Here is a 17,584-nt window from a genome sequence, read left to right as displayed (position 1 = left end):
TTTTGCAGGATGATGAATGGTACGAACAAGCCACAGATGTCCGATCACAGCTCAAGTTCTTTGAGCAGTTGGAGCGTTTAGAAAAGCAAAGGAAGGATGAACAAGAGAGGGAAATTTTGCTGAAGGCTGCCAAGGTACCACTTCTACTGTTTTCTTAACTATTAAACAATTCATAGCCTTCAAACAATTGAATTTTGTGGTGTGTGTTTCATAAGCACATTTAGTTTCTTGCAGTAAAAAGGCACTGTTGGTGTGGCTGCACACCTTGAGCTCCTGAGTCAGGCTCTGCTCTCTGCTGCCTCCACACCCACCTGCCTGGGATGTCTGTCTTTCCAACACACAGCTCCACATTTGATGGGCTCTTGGAAATACAGGAGACAGTGGATAACACTTTCAAAATAATTCTGTGAAATGATTTTTACATTGCCTTTGAAATTTATTAGATGCTAAAGGTTTCTGTGCTGCTGGGGAATCATAGCCTATGCTTCTGGTCTTTAAACAAATTCAGTAGATTCTGATGAATTTTTTTAGAGGTTTTTTATTTCTCAGGTTTCTAGACTTTGTTTTTAAGCAGTTTTGTTCATTTGTTTAATGTGTTCTCTATAACTGCAGTATTTGAATTTGATTTTGATTCATGCCTGGCTTCAGTTAACTCAGGACTTGTTCCTTTGTAACTTTAATTCCAGAGACTTAGTGTTCATAGGTGCAATAGAACAAAATCATATAAGCAAGAACTCAAGAGCACATAGATACAGATAAGTCTCCTGCTTGTAACTGTAAATTTAATCATATATATCATATCTAACTGCAAATAAGTTTAATGCTTAGTTATCCCATTTTTAATTAATTAACTCAATCTTCATTGAGTTATTTATTGTATATTCTGAAGAGATTATACAGAACAACTCAATGCTCAGTTGTAACACAGCCTCCTGATTTTGTGCCATTAATGTTCACAAATTGAAAGATTTAAAAAAAAAACCCCAAACCCAAGCCTTGCTTATTTAGAAATCTGTTTCTCAATTAGACTACTTTAATTTTCCTGTTTGTACTCTTAATTTATAATTGTTCACATTATTAAATATTCTACAATTTTTTGCACAACATAGGTACTCTTTAATGTTTTGATGAAAACATATTTGCTGTTTTCATTCTTAATTCTTATTTATTAAAAATAAAGAAATGCTTATTTATTTTTTATCCTGTTTTCTCCATTCAGTGACTACATCTTAGTGAATCATTTTCTTTGTATCCTGCTGCTTGTTAGTTACATTGGTCATTTTTTAAACAGACATTGAGAAAATTGCAGTAGCTTATAGTCCTCAGTTCAGAAACATTTCCCTGACTGCACAAAGCCTTATGCAGGCTGGTCTGAGATTGAGTTAGAGAACCTCCTGGTGTTCCTTCCAACCTGAATTCCTTCATGAATTGATATTCTGTGTTTTGTACAGGGTTTTTTGTAGTTGTTTCAGTCTTGGATAATATAAAGTCCTGTGAAGTCTAAATTTAGGAAATAAATACACAATCATCAAGTTTGATTCCTATAAAATACAGGAAGAGGAAATAAAGGACTTCCACAAAAAAAAAAAAAAAAAAAAAAAAGTAAAAGAATCCCAAATTTACTTGAAAAAAATTGCCTTAATGAAATTATTGAATGCATACTTCATCTTCCACAACCAGGAGACAGCTTGGAAGAAATACATAGTATACTATAAAAATATATGAAGGTGAAAAATAAATGAAGGTGTTAAAAATCCAAAAGCAAAGCACAGAGCAGCCATCAGCAATGCTGATTTATCAGTATTAGTGTTTAGAGAAGCAGAAAACACTGTGGATCCCTTGGAAGGTGCTTGTGCAATGCTGTGATTTAAGTGTAAATGCCAGTTTGGAGCTGAGCTTCCTTTGTTTAGCTGGTGCTCCCCAGTCTGTTCTGATGGATGTGTGACCTATTGCAAGGCTGATGTAGGACATGGTTTGCCAAAATATCTTCAGATTACAATTTTTTATTCTAAATAATAGATTTTACATTATTTCCTTAGATTCTCTGGTGCTGCTCAAATGCAAAAGCACCTGTGTATGAATAGTGATATTTGTTGAGGTCTTTATTCTGGATTCCTGTGTACTAACTCCTTACCCAGGATTTTGGTTTTTCTGTTTTTTTATGGATGTGCCTTGTTGTCTGTTGTCTCCTCTGTTGTGATATCTGTGTCTGCAAAGGAGGAGATGCTTAAACTGGCTCTGAGACCCAAACTTCCACCAGGCAAAGGCATTGTTCCCCCAGTCATGGCACCTTGTCACCTTGACAGTGCTGCCTTTAAAATATAAAAAACTTCAAGGTTTAAAGTGAAATTTCTGTTTTCCTCCTACAGATGCTTAAATCTGTGCTTAAATCTAAAATTCATGTTTATTTATAACTGCAACTCATTAATGTGCTTTTAGAGACAGGGTGATCTTTTATCTTGGAAGTGTTTTGACAGGTTATTGTGCAACAGTGTTTTTAAGGTTACTCAGCAGAACCATTTAAATCAAAGTTTCAAAACTTCCTGCTGGTGGTACCTCATCTACTGTCTCGTATGGAAGAGCATGAAAAGGTTGAACTTGCACAGGGAAAAAATAGTTTTTAATTATTTGCACTTTGGAGCCTTGTTAACAGCCAAAGTCCAGGTTTTGATGGAGAATAAGAAAGTGAAGGAAATGTTTTGGGCATTGAAGCAGATGGTGTTAAATAATCTACTTAATAACAGGACAATCAATGGAGAAGATAATGAAAAATGAAAGAATATGTTGAAATTAAAGGGAAGGCAGCATGAGTCTTTGGGAAGTCTTGAAACTGATCTGGTAATTTAGCATTACAGTTTAGTAAAGGGTTAAAAATGTAAATAAAAAAGGTAGATTATGGTCAAAGAAAGTGTCAAGTTTGCAGGTTTTTCTTGTTTTGGGTGGTAGGTGGGTTTCTTTAGGAGAAGAAAGGAAGATATCTGACACAAGTGTTCTGGTTGATCTGTAACTGTAATTTCAGTTGTTACAGTGGGAAATGATTGCAAAATTTGTAAGCACTCAGAAGGACTTGATTTTACTTCAGGAAATGTTTTTGGGAGAAGGAGAGATCAAATCAGATGAGAAGGTAGAAGCAAAACAAAGTCAAATTTCAAAAAAATGTAATTTTTGACATTCTAAGAAAAGTCACTGAAGTTAAAATTAGCTGTGGTTCTACATGACTGTGTGAAACAAAATAGCAGTATTATTTATCTTGTTAAATGAGAGAATTTTACAAAGTCTTATGTCCCATGCCTGGGAAATACTTGACTAATAGGAACTTCGTGTCACAAGCTGAGAATCATTGTGAGTGATATTCTCATTCCAATGAGATATTTTGGGGAAAGACAAACTTGACAGGAAAGGAAAAATCATGGTATGCTATAGTAGCAATGCAACATGCAATTTATTTTACAATAAAAATCTAAAAATTGAAACTACTACTATGCTGTTTCTGGAGCAAGAATGGGCTCCTGCATCTCAGGGATCCTGCACCATATTCCACAACATTCCAAAACCTTCCACAATGTCTCAGAGTGTTCCACAACATTCCCAAATGTTCCACAACATTCCCATACCAGCCTTGAACGTGTGGCCCAAAGCTTTTCTCTAATTTCCTTTCTAGTAACTGTTTTTGTTACAGAAGTGTTTAAAGGCATCTTGGTCCCCACACTGTGAGATCCAGGCACCTCCTGCTGCTGGAAGAGCTCCTGTCTCCAGCCCCCAGGAAATGTGTCACAAGGAAGGATTGAGCTGCCTTGCTTGTCACTGATTTTTGGGTTTCCTTCCTGAGATGAGCATCACAGGGGAAAAAAAATGGCACAAGGTGGGACCATCTTGTGTATAAATATGTAGAGCACAGTCTGTTTAAAGGAAATATTTGGGAGAGTCAACTCTTGGCCCTTGTTTTGGCAGTAAGAGCCACTGGCTGTTGTTGCCAGGTGTGTGCAGAGCCAGACATCCTCTCTGGGCCTTTGGGGATGGTACAGGCAGTGCTCAGGAGGCTCTTAAGGCAGCAGAAAGGTCAAAAGCCAGACTAAAATCACTATAGGAAGTTACCTTTACATTTGACATGGTGTGTCTCGTGCGGATTTTCTAAAAAAAAACAACTCAACAAACCAACAAGAAAACAAACCCTAACCAAACCCAACAAAGCACTGGTTTTATTATAGTAAATCTGTGTTCCTACTGCTTTCAGAGCTGTTTCCAAAACCTGGAAAATGCAGGTGGTGTGTGTCAAGTTGAATGAAGTTCTGGTTCTGGGCTAATAATGGAATATTTCTGGCAGCAGAAGTAGTAGGAGGTTGTAGCTGATTTGTTGTTGATTTTTTGTTTTTATTTCTGAATTGTTTTTTGGAGAGAGTGGTGACAGTAAAGAGTTACAGCTTGGGGTTATCAGCAAATGAATGAATAATACTTCTGTGTTATAATCTATGATAAAGTGGATCACATTAAAATTAGTGTGTTAATTGATCTGCTCAAACTGGCTGAATGCCTGTGTATTTTATTATAAAATAATTGTTGAAATTTAATTTCAGTATATGCATTGGCTTAGTCTGTTATTTTGAGTGTTATGTTTTAGTAGCACCAGTCTGTCAAGTTCTGGGATCTTAAATACAGCTATCACAGCAGTAAGATGTGTTCTGTAAAAAGAAATTTACTTAAGTAATGGCAGATTATGTTTAGAGTTGTTTTAGAGGGCTCCCTGAGTCTGAGATGAGTCCAGCTGTCATTCCATTTAATCCTTGCCCTCTTCTGAGAGCAGTGATTCAGTGCAGCCTCCTGTCTGCAGGAGCACTTGGAGCTCGCTTCTGATGAGAGCAGAGCAAAATGGGAAATATTGTGTTGAGATAATTTTCTGAATTTTTTGGAGGTTTTTTTCTGCAGTTTTAATGATTTTAATATAAATCATTTTTCAGACCTGTGCTTTTGCATTCCACCTCACCATGGTCGTAACACTGAGCAGCATTTTACCCTCAGCTATGATGCTTTTAACTTTCACTTTTTATTAACAAAGCTAATGTAAAAGCAAAGTGTTTCATGTTGCCAATTTAATTTCTTTAATTAAAAGTGAAAGTTATAAGCTGGTACAGCCGTGGGTGAAGTTCTAATGTCATCAATGGGGAAAAATAGGTTTAAAATTGAAATGGTTGGCACAGCAGTGGCTCTCAATAGTACAGCACCTGCAGTTGTGACTCTTAACTTTATTGAATGAAAAATGAGGAGTTTGAGGCATTAAATGTATATATTGATACACTGTATATAGTGCATATATTGACAAGGGGCAGTAGAGCTGCAAGTGCCTTAGCTGGGATCAGATGTAGCTAAATGCAGGGAGACCCTGTGAGATAATTCCCAACACAGGAGTAAAAAGCTGAGGCTTTAAATTCCTTACAAATCTAAACAGAAAACTTATTTTTGTTAGTGGATCAAAAATGTAGCAACAGTGCAACTTGGATGTTAATAATCAAGCAAAGTATTGAATAATTATTATAATGAAACACATAGAAGTCCTTTTAGTCTGTCCACCTGCATAGATGCAGAGTATGCTCCAATTTTTAAAAAATTGATGCATGTTTATAAGTATGGCATGAATTTTAAATACCCTTAAAATTTTAAAAACACTATTGCTGTCTAATTTAAGACAAGTCTATGAAATCTGAAATACCCTTAAAACTACACTGTTCCATGTGTAACTAGATGTCTCTTTTTGTGGCCTCCTGCTTTAACAGAAGCCAGAGGAAGAGCTGAGGTTTGGAACATTAGGGAGTTTGGTAACATGCAAATGAAGCTCCTTATTTCTGTTGTTTTGAATACAAACATTTAGCATATGCTGCTTTTCATACTTTGGAAGTCCAGTATTTCCATAGACCTAATGTGATCTATGCAGTTCTCAGTTTCCAGGTAAAGAACTCTCTAACACAAAGTACTTTAGTTCTTCACAATTAAAATATCAGGTTGTCTGGTCTAATAAAATGGCTGGTGTTTGGGAGAAATGGTAATAAACTTGGTTTGGTGAATACATTCTCAGGAGGAGACAGCATTTAATATATTTAAAAGTGTATTATCTGCTTAGGATCAGTCCTGGGTTTCTCTAAAATTACTATGGGAAGCTTTCTTGCTTCTAAAGGTGTTTATTCATCAATAGGAAAATACATTGCAGAAATGCAGCCTGCTTTATTTTCAGACCTAGACATGGTGAACGGGGTGGGGGAAGGCAAAGAAATTGTGATAAAATCCTTGAAAGTATTTGGTTTGGTGGGTTCTCTGATTAGTGGGTGTTTGCAAAGCTTTAGAGGAAGGAGATGTCATTCAAAGATTTTGGAAAAACATGTTTCACAAAACAGGTGAAGTGCAGCATATTAAGATTTGGATGTTAGAGAGAAAGGAGAAAGGAAGAGAAAACCCCAAATATGAATTAACTGGAAGAAAAAAGTTTAGAAATTAAAATTTTAATCCTAACAATTATAAAAAGCTAGGAATGGTTAGTCAGTTGCTTGACAAAAGTAAGGGTAAAATACTAAAATAATTGCTTGATGATGTTGACATGTAGACAAAGCACTACAAGAGCTGAGCAGCAGCAAAATTGTGCAAACTCTTCAGAGGAAGGGAGAGATGTTCACATGTGGAATGGAGTGTAAAGGGAATCCAGTGACATTTCTAAAGCTTATTTAGGCACCTCTCTTAAGCTTGACATTTGCATTTGCTTATATTTGCTTTAATCTGTGTTGCATGAGCGTTGCTGAAGCCTTCTATAATTTACATTAGATCATAAGGTGAAGAATTAATGAAATAGTTGATGTCTGTACTTGTACTTTAATACATTTTAGCCTCCATATGCTGATGATTTTATTTCTGAAGCTTACTGGCATGGTATCCAGCAGGAAAGTATTCTAGTCTTAAAAATCTGCTTTTAAAAAAAATCTGAACACAAGAGAGTTAATTTCCTTACTTTTTTTAGTAGTAGTGATACATCCAATGTTAAGTTGGAATTCTGCTTGTTTGAAATAAGAACTAGCCTGGATTCTTTGGAAAAGCTCTTTGGCATGGATTCAAGCAGTAGCTAGAGAATCATTGTGTTGTCCTAAATGTAAAAGTTGCTCTATCTTCACCTTCAGTCTGGGTTATATATTTAACTTCACCTCATATTTTAGATCTTCACTTTGAAACAAGATTCCTGTATTTGATATTGTTCAGTATCTGTTTTCACCTCTGCAATAATTTTTATTGTATATTTACTGTGAACAAGCTGGAGGTTTACACAGAGCAGATGATTTACTTGTGCATGTTGAGATTATCCTGAACTCCAGATCTACTCTTATTTGGTCAGTTTCTGGGGAAGAAATTAAAAAACCCAGCTTTTAAATGTGCTCCTTTATTCTGTAGCACTTGCAGAGTTTTTCCTTCACTTATGGAGCCCAGGAAATTTCAATGTTACTTTGCATCTTCTGCTTTAATTTTTCTTACAATGTCCCCAAACACAATGTACATCTGGTGTCTTTTCCAGGATTCTATCATTTCCTTGTAGAAAGTTTGTAACAATATTAGAAGTTTTAGCTGGATTCTCTCAGGACACTCTGCTTTCTCCTAAAGCTGATGTGCTTTTAACTTGTGCTTTGCATTTGGCGAATTTTCAGCTTCATACAGTAGTGTAACAACACTTTGTGTTTCTGTGCTGCTTTCTCTGTGAGACTCACAAGGCAACAGAAGTTCATTGTACATTTATAAATTTATCATCAAAACCCATGAAAGGGCTAAATATGCTTTTCCATACATCCTACTGGAGAAACTGAGGCTGCAGTGATTGAATTGTTATTGCAAAATGACAGCAAGGACCTTGTTCAGCTCGGTTCATAAACACTGAGCTGAGCCCATGGCCTAGAGAAGCAGATCACTGCCTGGGGTTTTGGTAGTTTGGTTTTTAACCTAATAGGTATAAATATAATCAAGTTCTTAGTAGTTGCTGTGTTGATTAGAAACCCAGCTCTCTGGCAGACCCACATATTTCATGAAATTTATTTTTTTGTCTATTGAACATTAACTAGGTCACATTATCTACATTTTTCTTTCTGTCTGGCCATAGCAGTTAGAAGGAACCTCAGCCTGTGTTTCTTCCATGGCTGGCACAACTGCAGCATGAGAATCTGATTTGGTCATTGTCTATCTCAGATTTCAATTTGTCATTCCTTTGCTCCTGTCCAACAACCTCCTATGCCAACAGACACAAAAGCACTTGCAGATGCTGTTGGAAGGTGAAGCTGATGTGCACAGAGTTAAGCACATCTAAAGATCCCATTATTGTTTAATGTCACCCTGTGTTATCAGCACTGTGTTTTATAGGTGTGCTGTATTAGCTGAAAAAAAATAATCCAGGTTCAAAAAAACCTAACCAAACCCACTTAATCCACAAACCCACAAAACTAACAGGAGAAAGGATACAGAATTCTGTCCTAAATCAAGCCAAAGCACTCTCCAGGTGTATCAAAAATTGTACACAAGCATTTTAAGTGCAAGCCCTTAAAACCTATCTCCCTTTGGTTTTCTTAATGGATTTTTGAATTCTGCCCAGAATATGGTATGAAGAAGTTAAACACCAGAAAAATAAAATCTGAGAATATGTAAGTTTGCAAACTAATATTCTTTCAAGTTTCAGGTCTGCCTTCAGTACAGCAATAAGTAGAGCAATAGATAGGCAAAGGCACTCCTTTATGAGTTGTGTAAATTATATCACTTTAAATCTCAAAGAAATACTGTAGTAGAGCTACTACATGTCTCAGGTATCAGGAACAACAGCTTTCAATGCATGCCACAAGTTTTATTGGAGCTTCTTACAGCTTTTTATGCAACATTTGCTGAATGCTGACCTATCACTCATTTATAAAAGTGCAGTATGTGTATTATGTGCCTCTTGAGTTTTGAATTCCATCAGTCTGAGAATGTGTAGTGAGCACAAATAGAAATTTAATGGTTTTTAACATATGGTTATTAAATAGTCTGTCTAAAGAAATGTTACAGGTTCTTATTGCAATTAAATGATCTGCTTTTAGAGCTGTTCTTAGTTTTGAAGGAAAAAGCAAAAGCTGTCATATAGCAATATTAATCCAGTTTTAAAAATGATAAAATTAATATTATTAGTAGTACATGAATAGGCTTAACAGAGTGTGTTTCTGTGCTGTACTCAAAGTAAGCTCATATGGAATAGTAACATCTTTATAATAAAGATTTACTTTTTTTGAGGGCAATTCCACAATGGTTTTCTTCATGTTCTCTACTAAGAGCTAAATAAATACAAGCTTATTTGCAAAATAAGTAAATTTTAAAATACATGACTGTAAGGACTTAAATTAAAAAGTTTGGATAATGGCAAGGGTGTAACTTCTCTTGGATCTTGGATGCTTGAATTTGTTTGTATTAAATAATTGAAATCTAAACCTGTATGGAAACTTTTACATTGAGAAAAACATGGTTGGGTTGGGGGGGGGGGTGGGTTTTGTTGAGTTTTGTTTTGTGGTTTTGTTTTTGTTGTTTTTTTGGCTGGTTGGTTGGAGGTGGGTTTTTTTAAAATTCAAATCTCGACTACATCTCATTTACAGCTGAACATTTAACAGTCTTTAGGGTGAGGCTTATGGGTTTGAAATTGCACTTCTATCGATTTCAATGTCCCATGTTTGATACCTTATATCCTGTTCCTATTTATTTGCTATTTTTTAACTTACTGCAACAGATGAGGGGTTCTTAAACCATCTGTTAACCTTTTTTCCCCATTTTTTTTTTAACATGTAGAGTCGCTCAAGGCAAGAAGACCCAGAGCAAGCTAGACTGAAACAAAAAGCAAAGGAGGTAAGCAGAGCTAGAGATCATTACACTTGACATTTCAAGGCTTGAACATATTAATTTTTTATGCCTTGCTACTTGTATATCGTTAATAAAAATCTGACTAAAAACTTTTTAGGATGTATTTGTTGCTTTGCCTTTGATCTTAATGTTTGCAAACTAATACATTAATACATGTGAAGCCTAAGGAGATTTTATAAGAGAATATTTCCATACATTACATTTTCATTTCCATTTTAGGTAGCTGTAGCTTTTGTTGGGTTGTTGATGACAGCAGCTCTAGATTTTGGTGGAAAATATATTTCTTTGTCTTTTTGTAAAATGTCGCTTTCTTAGAAATGTGCTACTTAACAATTTAGTTCTGGTAACATTCTTTCAAGTAATGTAATTGCCAATCATTTTGTCTACCCTGTGATTCAGTGGACTGTTTACTCATTTGTCTAAATGATCTAAAAAATATCTAATAATTTCCTATGAAGTTGTGATGTGTTACTCTAAGAGTACCTTAATTTGCTATAAATGAGTGACTGTCCTTTGCTTAAGGCATCTCATGCCTTAGGATTGGGATGTAACTTAAATCAATTAGATTAAAATATCCATCAGTTGAAAGCAATTTCAGCCAAATGATGCCATTCTTTTTGGATATACACATTAGTAGGTAAAAATTATGCACTGGAAGGTAAGATATACAGAAAAATGCATATAGCAAGTTCTTTTGTATTGACCTGTTCTTCCTGTCTTGTTTCCCTCTGGGCAGTATTCTGGAGTCCCGTTAGCTACACAGATTTTATGGATATAAGAGTCAAAAAAATCCAAATACATGGATGGGTTTTATTTGTCTTTATTTCATTCTGTGGTTAAGACTTGCTGAAATGAGTTCTTGTAAACATTAGACCAGGCCTTAGTGTTTCCAGAGTTGGATTTGTCAAGCAAGTATTGAAATGAAATGGAGTAATCAAGTTATTTGACAGGAAAAGAAACAGGATTTTAATAGTAGTTGGGTTTTGTGTGTAGCCAGTGTATGCAAAGGAAGAATCAGATTTCTGAGAGCAATTGATGACAGGCAGAAAGGTCTGTTGAGCTGAGAATCAAACCTGCCATGCTGCAGGGAACAGAGCTGGGATGGAATGCATTGCTGCTGCATCAGTCTCTGGTTTTAGTGATCAGGATTCTAAAGTTCTAGATACTTTCACTTACAATATTAAAATTTAATTAGTAAAAACATTTATTTTTGCAAAGGGGAGTGTGGCATGGTACTGGCAAGATGTTATTTTAAGATTGTTCTTATTTTTTTCTGCAGTGATATGGATATATGCTGACGTCCCAAATAATATTGGCACTGCCAAAAAAAAAAAAAAAAACTAATTTTATAGTATAGGTTGATTAGAAAAACCTTGTCTTTGGCATGGCTTTGTCGTTTGAAATTAAAAATTTTGAATCAATGCCAACAAAAATGTCAAAAATTTCAAAACTTCCCTGCTATCAGAGCTACTCTTCAATGTGCTTATATGCTTACCCATTGCTCAGAGATGAATTGTCTTTCTTCCAGGTTTTGGAAGCTGATGAATAAGATACTGTCAGCTTCAATAATAAGCTGGAGTTGGAGTTGTGATTCCATGATTTCTGTGTCTTGAATGTTGCCTGAAGATCTTTGTTGCACAGATGTTCTTGTGGCCTGTAGTAAAGTGGTGCTAGGTTGTGTTTTAAAAGTCACAGAGGGCACCCAAAAAACCTGCAGTTCTTCTAGCTTGTGTTACTTGTTTAATTATGTGATTGTCAGGTTGTTGTTTTCATCCCAGCAAAGCAGCTGATAATACCATTACTATGTTCTGAAAATGGATAATGGCTCAGGATTTAATCTTAAGCTTGAACAGTGACACTACTGAAAGAAATCAGAGACAGTAAAGTACCAAAAGAAATTATTTGAAGTCCTAAAGTCTTCTAAATCTTTCCTTAAAAGAAAAAACTATTCAAAACATTGAAGGAACTCTGGAAAATACTGCCTTGGAATGCAAAATAAAGGTACCAATACAAGGAATAATAGGATGAAGAGGAAACAAAGAAAACTAGGAAAGGGTATTCACTCCAAAACATTCTCCTTTATGGATATTTTGGAGTCTTCATTCTGTAACACTCTGTTTTTATTCCTAATTTAAGAAGAAAAAAAGATTAGCTCAATTTCTTACACTGAGCATCTACTAGTTGAAAGTTTTCTCTTTGCTTCTTAGTGCTATGAAGACAATATAAGTGGAATCCTTTGAATATATTTTAAAATTAATTAGGTGAAGATTTTTTTTTTTCTCTGTAACTCCATCTTGATCCATTTATTAGCCAGTCTTCAAACCACTCTGCATATTATTTAATCAAGCTTAAACTGCACTTAAATACTTACCCAAACAAAGGGAAGGCCCATCTACATGGGGTATTGTTGCAGAGACAAACATAAGTCAGGTTTCATTCACACCCAGACTAGCACTGATTTATTTAAGTCAGTGCAAACCCACTCTGATTTCAGTTTGAATGACTTATTTTGCTTTGGTATTAACCTGTTTCAAATGGACTTGAGTGAAAGCAGTAGCAAAATGTGCCTGTGGAGGATTCTATTGCTCAAAACTCTACATTTGCTTTCACACTTCTAAGTTGGTGCAGCCTTTTTTCACTGGACAACCCCAGGACAGGTTGTTTCAATGGTAAACCTATTTAATAAACTACTGAAAAATATTTTCCATTGAGACTGTTTCAGGGAAAAATGTGGCTTTTCAGCTATTACTTGTTGCATTGCTTTATAACAAATTCTGAGATGTCTGACTTGCTACAATTTAATGTAAGAAATAGCATCATTTGTGAGCAGTGTCTGTTTAGTTGGAAATTATATAAATTCCTAATTATTGTTTCTAATTAATGGCTTTAATTAACTTTTCAATTGTTGTAATTAATACTAAGCTTGGTATTAATCATAAGCAGTGTAATTTTCCATTTTAGCCAACACATAGTTAAGCTTTTGCACAGAACTGCTGTTGTTATAGTGTGATTAGAAAATCCCTGAAACTAAGTTTTGCTAAACTAAGCCTGATAAGCTTCAATGAACAAAGCATGACTAAAGCTTTTAAAATCAGGCTTTAGGAAATACACTGATTTATGTAGTCTGGAAGTCATAAATGTAGGTTAAAGAAATTATGAGTTCTCTAATTTCCTTAAAAAGCTTCATTAAATAGGATATAAAATAGGCCATGTAACTGATAGCAGGACTAGATCAAGATTAGGAATATCTGAGTCAACACCTAGTAATTAATGATAGAAATGGTTTAAAAGAAAAGGAAGGGAAGGGTAAGATCCTCCACATCCTTTCTATCAGGGGTATTCTGCATATCAAGGTTTGTTGCCTAAAAAATGTTTTAATTTAGAAGTCAAGTGTTGAGCTCGATCCTGAAAGATGAACTTGTTTCAACTTTTTGTGTCATCACCAACCAAGAATATGGCATAATAATGAAAACTTAAAGCAGACACCATAAATGTCTGGGCATGTATCCAGGCCCCAGATCAGGTTAGATAACAGCCAGTGGAATCTGTTCTCAGGTGTGCTCATCAGCCATGCAGGACAAGTCTCTGCCCTGATGAGGAGCCTTGGGATGCTGGGGAAGGACAAGACAGCCCTTGGCAGCAGAGCTGGCCCAGCTGCCCAGGGCTGGTGAAGGTCCTTTTGTGCATTGAAGGGGCCTGGGGGTGTTCCCCAGGCCAGGAGCTCTGGGGGTGCTGGGCTCCTGCAGGAGCAGGGCACACAGAGCCCTTTCCATCTCCCAGAAGGGCAGCACATTGTGGTAGCCACCAGCCTTGGCTGCTGCATCCCCCATGTCTGCAGTGTCCTCTGGAACAAGAGCCTTGCTGGGCTGAGGTTCAGACTTTGGCCTTTGTCCTTTTTTGAGTTATATGCAGTAAAATATGTGGTCTGTTAGCAGATGGAGTTCTAGAAGAAGTTACAGGATCCTTCTCTTCAAAATGATGAAATATGTACACCCTATGATGTATGTGTTATGTGGTTCTAACATTGCCTTAGAGGTTTTAAATCCCCCAGAAGAACTTAGCTTAGTGTAAAGGTTTTGAAAGCATAACCAGTGAGAGACTCCAAGTTAGAAATACAATTTAATAGGAAAAAAAGATAAAAATAAAATACATGCAATAGTACAAAAGAAAAACCACTGTCAGAGTCAGAATACAACCTGACACCTCACTAATCAGAGTGGTGGTTGCAGTCCAGATGAAGTGATCTTGTTGAAGCAGTGATCCTGTAGAAAGGTCTGGTAGCTCTTGTCCTCTGGAAACCAGTGGGTAAGGGCAGCCTTGGTGTTCCAAATCTCAGTTTTTATCTATAGGAAAGGCTTGGCTCCTCCCCCTGGGTGGAGCATCTTGCAAAGTGATGATATAATTTTATCAGTCATACAGTGGGACTGAATGGCCATTAAAAGAAGATATCTTCCTAGAGAAAGGATGGGTCATAGGAAAGATGAAGAACACTGCACCACCTGGTTTTTAAGAGATGGCCCATTAACAGAGGGTATCTTCCACAGAGATAAGAATCACCTGGTTTCAGCAGATGGTGATAGAGTAGATACTTTTGGGCACATCTTTACATTGTAACCTAGGACAACTTGTAGCAGAATTACTGAAACTCCAGCATCATATACTTAGTGACTACAATAGGAAAACAGCTTTACACTAAATAAGTTCTTGTCACTGCACTAACTTATGTATCATCTCAGTAGGAGTGGTTTCTTTTAAAACATTTAAATGATAGTCTACTGCAGTTATAATTACTGAAAATGAAAAGCAAATTAAAAGGATTTTGTTCTCTTTGGCAAATTCATTTATTCACCTTTTCAGCAAAGCCAAAGTCCCTAAAGATTGTACTGCTAAAGCAGTGTCTCAATGATGAGAAGTCTAAGTAAGTTTTCTATTTTATCATACCTGACATAAAAATATTGATTCAAAAGCAGCAATCTTATCCTAAATTGGTTTCTTATAACACAGTCCACTGAGAAATGGGGCACTTGAACAGGAATAAATTTAAATTAAATTTCCACATAACTCTCTAACCCATCTGAGTGTCAGTAGGTGGAAAGAAGGAAAAGCTATGAATTTGATACTTGAAGTAATGATTAAGCAGTGTTTAGACAACACTGATTCTGCAGAACAGTTATTTCATGAATAGTTTTCTGCATCAGGTTACTAATGCTACAGCTGTGATGCAGAAGGAATGCAGGTGTTTTTGCCAGTAAGTGTAGAAAGCCAGATAACAGTCACTTTTTTTGTACTTTCCCTGTACAACAAGTCTGTTGTTTGTACCCACAAAAAATGCTTTGACCATTCCCTTCTGGTTTAAGCTTGTGCAACACTGCCCTGGGTTTGGCTTCTGATTACAAGATTTTTCTGAAGTGACAAAGTTGTTGTAATGACCTAAAATGTTGGTTCTAAACTTGCACCTCTGAGAGGAGTGGTCCTGTCTTATTAGTCAAAATACTCTCCTAGAAGTCCTGCTGCATTGTCAAGTTTATTGCTTATGTCAGCTGTGGCTTTTTTCCTTTTAGCAGATATTACTTTAGATGTACAGATATATTATGGTAACAGTCCCAAATTCTGATGACTGAAGTTGATTATAGACCTTATAATCAAGGACAAGAGAGGCATGGCATTACATTTCTGTGTGCAAATGGTACTGGGGAAACAAGATAATCTGTATACAGTAATAAGTTTATTATGTATGGATCTTGGTGTGTAAGTCTTCCAGATTTCCTGAATTTCCAAGGATGAGGTGCTGCCCTGTGAGGAATTCTACAAGTCCTGAAGAATTTTGGTCAATAGCAGTCTTACTGTTCAGCAGAACTTCTTGCATATCTCTTTGTAAAACCCAAGGTGATGACAATTCCACCCTGTTCTCCTGGGCTTAGAGCAGAAGCTGTGGCAAGTTGTGTGGCTGAATTTGGAATGTGGTGTCAGCCTTGCTGTACAGAGAGTCAGAAACTGGATAATTGACAGAAAAATGCTGGAGAATCAGAGGAATGGCCATGATATCTTCCAGCTGAGTCAAATTATTTATTCCTGCTTAGTAAAAGGTATATTAATTAGAGCTGAGTCAAGGGCTGGGGTGTTTTTTGTCTTTTCTCTAACCCAAGCTTGACCCAAGCTTACTGTATTAGCCACAAAAATGTGAATTAAATCCAGTGCTGTCCAACTTAATAATTTTCTTCTACAAAATCAAGTTGGTGGCCTTCCATAGTGATGCATTATTCCAGCATACACCTACTGCCCAGCTCTTGCTTAGTTAACATGAATGCTTATTTTTCATGACTGATGGAAACTGTTTGGTTTAGCATTCTTAAAGGGAAATGCTGCTTTACTGCTCAAGGAGCTAAATACACAGCCATTCTTAAATAACAAACTATTTTTATACCACCATCTTTATAGTATAAAGTAAGAACACTCCTTTATCTTTGTTTATACTTACTACCTAGAAAACAAATTCTTAGAACTTGGTTTACACCAAGGTGAGTGCATTGTGTGAGAAGGATCCATGGATTGCATCCATGTTTTGTTCCTTGTGAAGGTCCATGTCAGATCTGTATGGGAGGTGTTTGTAAGCAGGAGAAAGGAGGCTGCATAGCTTGGAGAGCAAGGGCTTATGCAAAACAAAATGGGACAGTGAGCATGGGATTGTTCAGCCTGGAGAAGAGAATCTTCAGGGTGACCTAATTGTGACCTTCCAGTACCTGGAAGAGCTGACAGGAAAGATGGAGAGACTATTTACAAGGGCCTGGAGCAAAAGAACAAGGGAGAATGGCTTCACACTGACAGAGAGTAGATTTAGATTAGATTAATAAAAATCTCTTCCCTGTGAGGGTGGGCAGGGCTGGCACAGGGTGCCCATACAGCTGTGGCTGCCCCTGGATCCCTGGCAGTGCCCAAGGCCAGGCTGGACACTGGGGCTGGAGCAGCTGGGACAGTGGGAGGTGTCCCTGCCCAGTGAATGGGAGCATCTTTAAGTTCCCTTCCAAGCCAAACCATTCTGGGGTTCTGTGGATGTGACAAGAGAAAGGAACAAGAAAGCACGTTGTCTAGTCAAACATTGTTCCTTGTTTAGCTGATGTCTCACTGAGTATTTGAAAGGTATTAACCTTCAAATTAACCCAACAGCAATGTAATTTCTTTAGATTTTGTATGACAGGTGTATTTGTCCTGGTGCAGTCTGCTGTTTGAGGCCTTAACAGATATTCATAACCAATGAAATACCATGATTTTCTTACCTTGCTGCCAAAAGGGTTCCCATTTAGTGCTCTGAGAATGGGGGGTATCAGACAACTAAGAGTTGTATACAGCTGTAAAAGTTGGCTTTTCTTTTTGTGATTATTTCTTGTTTTCTCATGTTTCCAAACAAAATTATAAGTAACTGTGTAGTCTTTAAGTAAAACTGGTGAGGAAGACTCAAGCTCATTTTCAAAGTAGAGTTTAGTTCTGGTTTGAAATACATTTGAGTTGTGTTTGAACAATTCCAGAAGAGCTGTTACAAAGTCTGCTCTACCTAATAGATTTCATTTTTTTTAAAGCAAAAAGGTGGTAGGGAAGGAGAAAGGCATCCCTGTTGTTTCCATCACCTTCCAGAGCACAGACACCCTGATGAGTCCTGCCTAACAACACAAGGTGTTGAAATAAGTAGCCTCTCATT

At 36.6% G+C, this 17,584-nt stretch overlaps 1 protein-coding gene across 1 annotated transcript in view; it reads left to right on the top strand.

Annotated features, from left to right (window-relative positions):
- Positions 1-17,584, top strand: part of LOC130257746 (transcription initiation factor TFIID subunit 4-like) — a 144,720-nt gene that overhangs the window by 63,735 nt on the left and 63,401 nt on the right. The window contains exons 12-13 of the mRNA XM_056500566.1: positions 9-134; positions 9,820-9,876. Coding sequence (XP_056356541.1) covers positions 9-134; positions 9,820-9,876 — 183 coding nt within the window. The remainder of the gene's footprint in view (positions 1-8; positions 135-9,819; positions 9,877-17,584) is intronic.

This window comes from Oenanthe melanoleuca, chromosome 11, assembly GCF_029582105.1.
Source record: "Oenanthe melanoleuca isolate GR-GAL-2019-014 chromosome 11, OMel1.0, whole genome shotgun sequence".
NCBI classification, from domain to species: domain Eukaryota; kingdom Metazoa; phylum Chordata; class Aves; order Passeriformes; family Muscicapidae; genus Oenanthe; species Oenanthe melanoleuca.
This window is presented reverse-complemented; position numbering and strand designations above follow the sequence as displayed.